Below are 12277 nucleotides of genomic sequence, written 5' to 3' on the forward strand. Positions count from 1 at the left end.
CGAGCCCCGCATCGGGCTCCCTGCTTGGCGGGAAGCCTGTTTCTCCCTCTCCCACTCCCCCTGCTTGTGTTCCCTCTCTCGCTGTGTCTCTCTTTGTCATATAAATAAATAAAATCTTTAAAAAATTTTTTTTTCTATTTTTGAGCCCTTCCATAGTTCTACTCCTCCATTTAATGGTCCGTTATTTTTCTGCTATAAAATGATGCAGCATTTTTATCATTAAAAGGACAAAATGAATAAATCAAGAATGTTACAAAAAAGCGTTATGTGTAATGACACATTTCTAAATTTAAGAATGAAAAGGTATGAGTAAGTTTTTTTTTTTAAGATTTTATTTATAAATCTGAGAGCAAGCGAGCGAGCACGATAGAGAACCCATGCAAGCAGGGGTAGGAGCAGAGGGACAGGGACAAGCACAGAGCCCCCACGTGGGTCCCGATCCTACAACGTGAGATCACCATCAAGCCAAAACCTTAACCAAATGAGCCACCCAGGTGCCCCATAAGTTTTACTTTTACAGCTACAATCACTTTATTTTTCAATTGGAATTCTAAAAATATGAAGTGTTAATTTATAAATATTATAAACAATTTGATTCTTACATTCCTCCCTTATTCTTTATTTATTTTAAACCACTGAATTGTACATTAAAAAAAATTTTTTTTTAAAGCTCTATGCTCAACGTGGGGCTTGAACTCATGACCCCGAGATCAAGAGTCACATGTTCTACCTACTGAGCCAGCCAGGTGCCCTTTATTCTTTATTGAGGGGACCATATTTGACATTTAATAATAAGACTAAATTTTTTTTTTTAAGATTTATTTATTTGAGAGAGGAGTATGTTGGGGGGAGAGGGAGAGACCATCTTTTAAGCAGATTCCACACACAGAGCCTAACAACGGGCTTGATCTCATGACCCTGACATCCTGACCTGAGCCAAAACCAAGAGCCAGACGCTTAACCAACTTCGCCACCTAGGTACCCCTAACAAGGCTAAATTCTAACCACCTGTCTTCTTGTATTTCCACACGACCAAATAATATAAAAAGAATTTTTATCATTTTAGGGAGATAAAGTTTTCCTAATGAGAAATTCTGTATTTATTTTTCATTTATTCTATTTTCTTTTTTTGAGAGACAGCAAGTGGGGAGGGGTGGGGAGAGAGAGAGAGAGAGAGAGAATTTTTTTTTAAATATTTTATTTATTTATTGGAGAGAGAGGGAGAGAGGGAGTATGAGCAGGGGGAGAGGTAGAGGGAGAGGGAGAAGAAGGCTCTCCGCTGAGCAGGGAGCCAGACACAGGGCTCGATCCCAGGATGCTGGGATCATGGCCTGAGCCGAAGGCAGACGCTTCACCAACTGAGCCACCCAGGTGCCCCGGGAGAGAGAGAATTTTTTTTTTTTTTTTAAGATTTTATTTATTTGAGAGAGAGAGAATGAGAGATAGAGAGCACGAGAAGAAAGAGGGTCAGAGGGAGAAGCAGACTCCCCGCTGAGCAGGGAGCCCGATGTGGGACTCAATGCCGGGACTCCAGAATCATGACCTGAGCCGAAGGCAGTCGCTCAACCAACTGAGCCACCCAGGCGCCCGAGAGAGAGAATCTTAAGCACGCTCCATGCTCAATGCGGAGCCTGATGCAGGGCTTGATCTCACAACCCTGATATCATGACCCGAGCTGAAATCAAGACTCAGATGCTTAACCAATGGAGCCACCTAAAATATTTTTTATTTTTTTAAATATGGGACTGGACATGGAGCCCAATGTGGAGCCCAACATGGGGCTTGAACTCACAACCCTAAGGTCAAACTTGAGCTGAGATCAAGAGCAGGATACAAGGGACGCCTGGGTGGCTTAGCTGGTTAAGCATCTGCCTTCAACTCAGGTCATGATCTCAGGGTACTGGGATTGACCCCCCCATTGGGCTCTCCACAGGGCGGGGAGTCTGCTTCTCCCTCTCCCTTTCTCAAATAAATAAATAAAAATCTTAAAAAAAGGGGCGCCTGGGTGGCTTAGTCGTTAAGCGTCTGCCTTTGGCTCAGGTCGTGATCCCAGGGTCCTGGGATCGAGCCCTGCATCAGGATCCCTGCTCCGCGGAAGCCTGCTTCTCCCTCTCCCACTCCCCCTGCTTGTGTTCCCTCTCTCGCTGTGTCTCTGTCAAATAAGTAAATAAAAATCTTAACAAAATATATATCTTTAAAAAAGAGTAGGACACTTAAGTGACTGAGCCCCCAGGCACACCAAGAAATTCTGTATTTAGCTGTACCATCTCCAGTAACAAGAAGCAGTGACAAAAAATTATATACTGTCTCTTCAGATAATAGTGAACTACTGAGAACATTTTCCTGTTGGTCTGTACATTTCAATGTGTTAGTGATAATAACAATGTCACTTACTAGTAGGCTGAATATAGGTGTGTACATATAAAATAAAATATTAAAAGCAATTATATTTTAACTTTGAAAGTTAGAAGGTATAATTAGGATAATTTAAATGAAGATAGAATAAAACACTGAGATCTTGACTTTATTTTTTATTATTTTAAAAATTTTACTTATTTGAGAGAAAGAGAGGAAAACGAGCAGTGGGGAGGGGCAGAGGGAGATGGAGAAGCAGATTCCCTGCCGAGCAGGAAGCCCAAAGTGGGGCTCGATCCCAAGACCCTGAGATGACGACCTGAGCTGAAAGCAAACTACCAACCGACTGAGCCACCCAGGCATCCAAGATCTTGACTTTAAAAGAAATTATTAGAATATTGCTAGTTCTGCTATTGTAGGTGAAATATGTAACTCAAGTGAGTTCTGAGACAGGAATTAAATGAATAAAAATGGTCCAAAAATGACTAGGCATATTTTAAAAGTGAAAGAGGGGTTTCAACATTCTGTGGACAGTCACTACTTTGCAAAGAGATGAGCTAAATCAGTATCTACCTTCAGGAGAGCTAAGGATCAAAAACAAACAACTTTCCTTTAGGATGGCTTGTCAGTTTATTGATACTAGTCATCCACTGGAATCTGCTCCAGAAACCATCTCATAAAAATGATCACTTTTTTGTGTCTCTAAACTAGTTTCCCTTCAAGCTTTTCAGCAAGTGTAAACCTACAAGATAAAAATTAGGCAAACTTCATACTGACAGTTCTTTTAAGAATGAATTTTTTTTTAAAGATTTTATTTATTTATTTATTTGACAGAGAGAGAGACAGCAGAGAGGGAACACAAGCAGGGGAAGCGGGAGAGGGAGAAGCAGGCTTCCCGCTGAGCAGGGAATGTGATGCGGTCCTTGATCCCAGGACCCTGGGATCATAACCTGAGCCAAAGGCAGATGCTTAATGACTGAGCCACCCAGGCGCCCCCAAGAATCAATTTTAAGACACTTCTCCATTACATTCAAAGACCAATGTTATTCTTAAATTAGGTTACTGGTGATCAGAATTAAATGGCCCCTCCCTATACAAAATTAAGTGATTTTTAAAAATGAGAATTTTCTAAAAATGAAGGTTATTATCAAATTGTCTTGTTCATCAATTTCATCTTGGTATGTATAAAAAGTTGTAAATTCTCCCATCATATAAACAACCCTCTTGGTGACAATGATAATGTGGAAAAAATGTGGAGACTAACCGTGGAGGGCCTCTGCACCATGTTCTCCAGCCTGGTGTGGCTGAACTCTAGACTGATGACATTATAGAGTTTTTCTCGCTCCTCCTCTGGGGTCTCATAGTAGCGTGTCCACTGAGCCATGGTCATTTCAATGCCTTTCTGTGTGTTCACATCCATGACATCCACCATGCGACGGCTCCCTGCCACGAAAGATGTGTATCAATCATCTCTTCTGAGCCACTATTATCCTTAAATATATTAAGAATATAAAATACAAGTGTCCTTTATTTAGAATATTCAGGAATAAACAGAGAGAGTTGTCGCTCAAGAGGATAATCAACAGAAAATCAAACCACAAAGAATGGGAAAGACAACAGATAATATTAAAAGCAATTCCCTATGGCATATTTCTGTATGGTCAGGCAACGAATCTTATATTCAATATCTCACTCAATCCCATCAATTCTAAATGTTAAGTACTAAAATCTCCATTTCACAGATGAGAAAATAGGTATTAGGTAATTTGCAGGACAAAAATCCTAGAACTCAAAAATCCTGGACCAACTCTAGAGTCAATGCTCTTATCCACCAAGCTACACAGTTTTGAGGACCTAGATCCTTCCCACAATTTGAATAAAGGATCCACTATACAGTGATACATTGTTTTGTTTAAAAGGGTTATTTCCCAAACCTGTTAAGCATTTGACTTTTTTTTTTTTTAAGATTTTATTTATTTGACAGAGAGAGATACAGTGAGAGAGGGAACACGAAAGGGGAGTGGGAGAGGGAGAAGTAGGCCTCCTGCTGAGCAGGGAGCCTGATGCGGGACTCGATCCCAAGACCCTGGGATCACAACCTGAGCCGAAGGCAGACGCTTAACGACTGAGCCACCCAGGCGCCCCTGTTAAGCATTTCTAATATAAACCCCCTTTACATTCATTTAACAAATATTTGCTGAATGATAAAGACACCATGATGGACATAAAGATCAGATTCTCAACCAACTGTAACAACTACAACAAAAGGCAGAATGTGTAAAATAGCATGGGGGGAAAACAAAAGCTTTAAAGTCAAAGATACCTAAATTTAAATCTCAGCTCTAACAATAGTTGGGAAAGTTATTTAACTTCTCCAAACCTTAATATCTTCTATAACTTGGGAATAATATCACCTTGTAGGCTGCTGTGTGGATTTAGTCAATGAAGTAAAATGTTTAACACAAAGTAGGTGTCAATTAAACAGTAGTAAAAATAAAAGAAAAATATCTTTTTTTTTTTTTTAAATAACACTGGACTGACCAGAGAAACCTTTTAGGAAAACCTGGGGAAGAAGAACCATTTGGGCCTTGGAATAAACAGAATCTAAATAAGAAAGATTCAACAGAGAATTGCAAGCAGAGGCAGCAGTTTAAGAGAAGATATGGAGAGGCAGGACAGCTAAAAAAGTTAAGATAATAGTGGCCAAGAAAGGGAAGGAGAGAATAAAAAGCTGCTGGTAGAATATTAAGAATACTGTTCAATTTGTAAGAAACTAACAAACACCTACTATATGCCTGGTCTTCAAGGATACAACAAATAGTATTAAGTTTATAGGCTAGTCACAGATAAGAGATAATAGAAGGACAAGAATATGGCCATAATAAAGTAGATGTGGCAGAATACAATAAAATACAACTGATAATGTAAGGCAATGAACCACACCTACCCTTCATATGTTGGAAGAAAATGTGAATGCCTAAATCAAAATTGCCTTGAAATACCATTTTACACCCACCATGACAGCCATAAGTCAAAGAAAAAAAAAAAAAAGAAAGGAAAATAACAAGTGCTGGCAAGGAAAACTGGAACCCTCAAGGCTTTGCTGGTAACAATGTAAAGTGGTGCAGCTGCTATGGAAAACAGGGTGGTGGTTCCTCAAGAAGTTAAAAAGAGAATGACCATATGACCCAGTGATTTCCACTTGTAGGTATGTATATGTTCAAACAAGAACTTCTACATGAATGTTCATAGCAGCTCTAGTCACAACAAAGGATGGAAACAACCCAAATGTCCATTAATAAATGGATGGATTAACAAAATGTGGTTTACCCACACAGTAGAAATTATTCAACACTAAAAAGGAATGAAGTGCTGTTACATGCTGGAACACAATATAATACATATATAACAGACACAAAAAGCTACATATTTTGTGATTCCATTTATATGAAATATCCACAACAGGCAAATCCATAGATAAAATACAACAGTGGTTGCCAGGACTGTGCGTAGGAGGGAATGGGGAGTGACTACTTAGCAGATACAGAGTTTCCATTTCAGGTGATGAAAAAGTTCTGGAACTAGATACTGGTGATGGCTGCTCGTTGTGAATATACTTAATGCCACTGAATTGTATACTTTAAAACTATGATAATGGTAAATTTTATGTTTTTTGTATTTTACCGCAATTAAAAAAAAGTAAGTGAATACTTTCCTTCAAGAATGCGTATCAAAGCAAAAGCAATTCCATTCTGCCAACAGTACCAGAGCACCTAAGACTCTGTATGTACCAGAGCACTTAGATAAAATAATGAATCATAATAATAGTTAACATTTATCGAGCATGTACTATGTGTCAGACACTATTCTGAACACTTCATATTTAAGTAACTTGTCCAAGGTTACACAGCTAGTAATTAGAGTTGAAATCTGAAACCAGGCAGTTTTGAGTCTATACTCTCAACCAATATATCCCATCACCTAAAGTTTACATGACAGACTGGCTTTCTTCTTTATGGGACATGAACTGACACTGGAAATGTAGCATTTACTTGAGGAAGAAAAGAAGACTGGATTAGCCAAAGTACATGTAGTGATAATGGATTACTGCAATCACCAATATTTTGTTCACTGCATTTTGACAATCGTTAGTTATCCAAGAAAAAAAAATCTGGACTTCAAACAATCTGGATGGATATAAAGTTAGGCATCAGTTGAAATTTATGCTAAGTCTATTAGGTTAGATATAATCATCACTCTATTTTAAAGATTTATTTATTTAAAAGAGAAAGAGTGCACACAAGTGAGCAGAGGGAGGGGCAAAGGGAGAGAATCCTTCAAGCAGACTCCCCACCGAGCATGGAGTCTGATGCGGGCTCCATCTCACAATCCATGAGATCATGACCTGACCTGAATTGAGCCAGCCACCCAGGTGCCCCACTGCTGTATTTTAAATCATGGCAAAGATATCTATCACTACCCAAAGGTCTATTTGTAAAATATAAGGTTATGAAGGGGTTCCAAAGATCATTATTAGCAGTGAACATATTACTGAAGAAATAGGAAAGTTGGAAGGAAGTGGGAAAAAATCCAAAAGGAGACTAGTGATTGAGTAAGTGACTGAATAAGTCCTTATATGTGTATAGCTCAGAAATTTGGATACCATAAGTCTATGATGGAATCCAGAGTATTTTTAATAAGTACTGCAGATGATTCTGATGCAGTGCATTTGCAGATCACAAACCATAAGAATGCCTGACCAATAGAGAACAGCTATGGTAGTCCATTAACTTATTACTGTCCTGGAGGTCTGTGAGGAAAAGAAGTCCAATGATACACCTTTAGTACTCAAGAAGATTTTTTTTTCAATTTTATTTATTTATTTGATAGAGAGAGAGACAGCGAGAGAGGGAATACAAGCAGGGGGAGTGGGAGAGGGAGAAGCAGGCCTCCCACTGAGCAGGGAGCCCGATGCGGGGCTCGATCCCAGGACTCTGGGATCATGACCTGAGCCGAAGGCAGACGCTTAACGACTGAGCCACCCAGGCGCCCCTCAAGAAGATTTTCTGAGGTCCCCTGAGAGAGCCCCTGCTTTGTGAAGAGTGGGAAAACATTTTAATTACTCAACAGATTTACTGAGTACCTACTATACTCCAGAGATTGTGCTCGATACTAGAAAATACACAGTGACAGGCAGATAGCTGAAATCTAACAAAGAAATAGTGAGGGAGTGAAAAATACAGGGAATTAGAGAACTTTCCTCTACCTGCGCTATCAGTAACTTTCACCTCTTGGATAAACAAGTTATCCAGCTATCTAAAAAGGGCCCTCAAGTGGCTAAGAGACAGTACTGCAATACTTAATTTCCAAAGCGAGGCTGCACTGGAACTTCAACATAGAGGACAAAACTTTAGTTGTAATGTTGGGAGAAAAGCATCAGAAAAACCTCCTTTGTTTCATGACCTGCTGGAAACACTTCCAAAAGGTTTTAATCCACACTGCTTTAATGTGTATAGAAGAGTGACCATGTCTGAATTCCTAAGGATTCTGGTGGGTCTCAGGGCTACACTGAACACCAAATGGTCTGCAGAAAATTGACCTGAATCTTTACTGACACCGGGAAGTTTTTTTCTTTAATTAGATCGATCCAATTTGCTTTCTTTTCCTAAATTTTGAAATATAAATCAGACGAAAGACAAGTTAACCAGTCACTGACAAAGAGACATTTTAATATATCTATTTCTCAGCTTACACAGATTGATTGATTGATTTTAAGAAATCTCTCTACCCAACATGGGGCTGGAAACCTCCCCCAGATCAAGAGTTCCATGCTTCAGCTTAAAAAGTTTTAAAGGTTGACCAAGTTACCAAATGTAGCACTGGTGAAAATTTCCAGGACATTTCTGTACTGCTTTTAGGGAACAGAAGAGAATCACAGATATGAATGAAGTTTCATTCTTGGTTCAGAGATATAAAATGTCCTCCAACAGGCTCTTCATAGAGAGAAGAAGGGACACACAGTGATAAAACAGTAGGTAGGAAAGAAGTAGAGTTCTATGCCTATGCCTAATGAGTACTAAATGAAGCAACTTTGTAACTCCCTTTGAGAAAATTCTCAGTTGCTAATAGTAGTTTCTATCAAAAAACTACTTCAAGTAGTATACTTCAATCAAATATGTACTTGCATGTTCCTAAGCCTTAAATCTCAGTCCGAAATTTAGAACTCGGTCCCAAGTCTTAAATCTTTGCCTAAAAGACACAAAGCCCACAAAGCTTACTTACCCACACACATTTTGACATCATTCACAGTGAAGTCTGGATCTGGCATCCTACGAAACAAACACCAGTAAGTATAAATGGGAAGCACACCTTCTCTAGTCAGTGTGTTTTTTCTTAGAGTACTAAAAACTCCTAAGTTGAGACACACAAAATCTTACATTTAGGTTTAACAATATATTTTAAATATATATAAAACAATGTATTTTAAATATAAATATATGAAAGAACATCTCAGGGTAACAGACTTTTAGAGATTTAAATTTATTTCTTTTTTAGCTCACCCGTATTTTCTCATTTAACTATAACAACCATGAAATGTTTTTGTAACAAAAGAAGAAACATACACCCTTTTAAAATCTAAATGGGGATTATTTTCAATTATCTACTGATTTGGGTTATCAATACTGCATTGTCTATAGCCCTGGTGAAACATGGTCATTTCACAACCATATCCAATCAGGCCAAGCATACTTACTTTATTCCAAGTCCATCAGAATTCTTGAAAATCAGAGGGTCTCTTAAGCCACCCCGCTGGATATACTCTACATTAAAATCTGTCACCATAGGAAAACATAATAAATTATTAGAAAGGCAAGAGGTATAGTTGGAAAAAGATGAAAGGACCATAAAAAAAGATCCTAAATAATAAGGTGGAGATAGTGTTTACTGTTTCTGTGTATATAGTTTCGCTCTGTTAGACAATACATGTTTGTTATTAAGAAGCATCGCTCAGGATACAGGAAAAGCACACTGAGAGGCAAGGTTCAAGGGTTTTGCTAAGTCTATATTTACACAGTAAATTCAGAATTTAACCAACGGGGGCGGGGGGGTAGTACTATAACTGAGTCATCTTCTAAATCCTAAACAGAAATTATCAAAACCTTGTCTAATAGTCAAATTTAATTCTGTCCACTACCATACATACATAACATCCTTGTCAGTTTGCCAAGGAGTAAAAAAGCTGCATGGTACACATGGAATCCCACCTCTGTTTTGTTTGGGGGGAGGGGGTGCATGCACAAATGAATCTTTACTTTACTGTATTATTTTTAATTAAACCCAAAACAAGGGATGGGAGGAGAAGGGAAAGGCCTTCAGGGAAAAACTCCAACAATGCTCCTGGCCCTAGAGGATTAGGGGTGGGTGGGTGGGTGTGGGTGTGGGTGTGGGTGTGTAGCATTGTGTAATAAGAGAAAATAAACAGCATCACAACAGGGAATATTTAGCTGCACAGATGCTGAGCCCACAGTTCCCAGAATCTACAACTTCCTACATCAAGGGACTATAAGTTCCTTGAACCAAAAGGATACTGACCTTTTCCCTCCATAAAAGTAACAAAATTTGCGTTATATTTGTTAGTGTGGAGCTTCTCTTCCAAGTCAAAAGTTCTCTTCCCTTCAATTTCATCATCTGAAATGCCGTCATCCTCATAGCGCCGTCGCATGGTACCACGCTGAGGAGAGAGGGACATAAAGATCAAATCATGCACTTTTTCATGCCCATCTAAAAGAGCTCATAAACACACGCACACTTTAATTTCACATACTTTCAACTTCAGTTGTTATGTCAAACATCGATTTTCCTTGCCTTATACATCTTTCTCTCAACTAAAGGTCAGCTAATGTCCTCCGAATGTTCAGAGCATAACAAAATTTTGATGAGTCACTGGTTCCCTACTTGTGAATTTTACCTCTGCTACCTCTTTGAGCCTAGAGATATAAATTTACAATAGAAATATAACCAAGTAAGGTCCACTAAAGATTGGGGACCAACTGTCTTTATAGACATTTCAGGTCAGGATACAAAATATAGTGTTTTCATAGGGGAAAGAACTGTATTTACATTAGTTTTCTTTTTTTTTAAAGGTTTTATTTATTTGAGAGAGAGAGCATGAGAGAGAACACAAGCCGGGGGTAGAGGCAAAGGGAGAAGCAGGCTCCCCGCTGAGCAGGGAGCCCAATGCAGGGCTCAATCCCAGGACCCTGAGCTGAAGGCAGACACTTAACCGAATGAGCCACCCAGGTGCCCCTCTACAATAGTTCTCTACAACAATCTTTAGGAACAGACTAAAACATTTGAATTAATGAAGCAAAAACTCCTTTACATCAGATAAAAGAGTTAACCTAAATAATAGCATTCCAAATAGTAAACCATCAATATTTAGCTTTAAGGATATCTCCCTAAAGAAAATATACAGGGTGGGTGGGGTGCCTGGGTGGCTCAGTCGTTAAGCATCTGCCTTTGGCTCAGGTCATGGTCCCAGGGTCCCGGGATCAAGCCCCACATAGGGCTCCCTGCTCGGCGGGAAGCCTGCTTCTCCCTCTCCCACTCCCCCTGCTTGTGTTCCCTCTCTCACTGTGTCTCTGTCAAAGAAATAAATAAAAATCTTTAAAAAAATAAAATAATAAAAGAAAAATAAAGAAAATATACGGGGGTGCTGGGCTGGTCAGTCAGAAGAGCATGCGAATCAGGATGCCTGGGTGGCTCATTGGTTAAGCATCTGCCTTCAGCTTGGGTCACGATCCCAGGGTCCTGGGATCATGTCCCGCATCGGGCTCCTTGCTCAGCAGGGAGCTTGCCTCTCCCTCTGCCTTCAACTCTTCTCGCTTTCTGACAAAAAAATAAATAAAATCTTCAAAAAAAAAAAAAAAAGAAAATATATAAATGGCCAATGAACACATGAAAAGATATTCAATATCATTAGTCATTAGGGGAAATGAAAATTAAAACCACAAGGAGACACCACTTCACACACACTAGGATGGCTATTATCAAAAGGTGGACAATAAGGGCAGCGCCTAGGTGGCTCAGTAGGTTAAGTGTCTGCCTTCAGCTCAGGTCATGATCCCTGAGTCCAGAGAAGGAGCCAGCCTTGGGCTCCCTGCTCAGCAGGGAGTTTGCTTCTCCCTCTCCATTTGCCCCTCCCCCTACTCGTGCTCTATCTTGCTCACTCTCTCAGATAAATGAAATCGTTTAAAAAATTTAAAAAATTTTTAAAAATGTGGACAATAACAAGTGATGGTGAGAATGCAGAGAAACTAGAAGCCTTGTACACTGCAGGTGGGAATGTAAAATGGTGTAGCCACTCAGAAAAACAGCTTAGCAGTTCCTCAAAAAATTAAACACAGAGTTACCTTATGACTAGCAATTCTACTCCTAGGTACATTTCTAAAAGAATTTAAAACCTATGTCCACACAAAAACTTGTACACAGATGTTCATAGCAGCATTAACCCAAATGTCAACTGATGGATGAACAGATTTAAAAATGTAGTATATTTACACAGTCCAGTATTATTTGGCCATAAAAAGGAATGAAATACTGGTATGTAGCTACAACAAGGAAGGATCTTAAAAACATTATGCTAAGTGAAAAAAGCCAAATGCAACAGACCAGGTATCATAGATGATATAATTTTATTTACATGAAATGTCCAGAATAGGCAAATCCACAGAGACAGAAAGTAGATTAGTAGTTGCCAGGGGTTGGGGAAAGGAATAGGAAGTGACTGTTAATGGTTTGGGTTTCTTTCAGGAGCCATGAAACTATTCCGGAATTAGAGAATGGTGATATTTGTACAACTCTGTGAATATACTAAAAAACCAATTAATTACATACATTTAAACAGGTGAGTTTTACAGTA

At 39.1% G+C, this 12277-nt stretch overlaps 1 protein-coding gene across 2 annotated transcripts in view; it reads right to left on the reverse strand.

Annotated features, from left to right (window-relative positions):
- The window catches only part of KDM2A (lysine demethylase 2A), a 108570-nt gene that overhangs the window by 37187 nt on the left and 59106 nt on the right, over positions 1–12277 (reverse strand). For both annotated transcript variants that reach the window (XM_028118477.2, XM_088017876.1), the window contains exons 2-5: positions 9949–10087; positions 9110–9188; positions 8638–8684; positions 3620–3798 (exon numbers count right to left, since the gene is read on the reverse strand). In XM_028118477.2, the coding sequence (XP_027974278.1) occupies positions 3620–3798; positions 8638–8684; positions 9110–9188; positions 9949–10087 (444 nt within the window). The remainder of the gene's footprint in view (positions 1–3619; positions 3799–8637; positions 8685–9109; positions 9189–9948; positions 10088–12277) is intronic.

This window comes from Eumetopias jubatus, unplaced genomic scaffold (genome assembly GCF_037043125.1).
Source record: "Eumetopias jubatus isolate StellerSeaLion01/CBP00866 unplaced genomic scaffold, mEumJub1_p1.0 scaffold_13, whole genome shotgun sequence".
In the NCBI taxonomy this organism is placed as follows: Eukaryota; Metazoa; Chordata; class Mammalia; order Carnivora; family Otariidae; genus Eumetopias; species Eumetopias jubatus.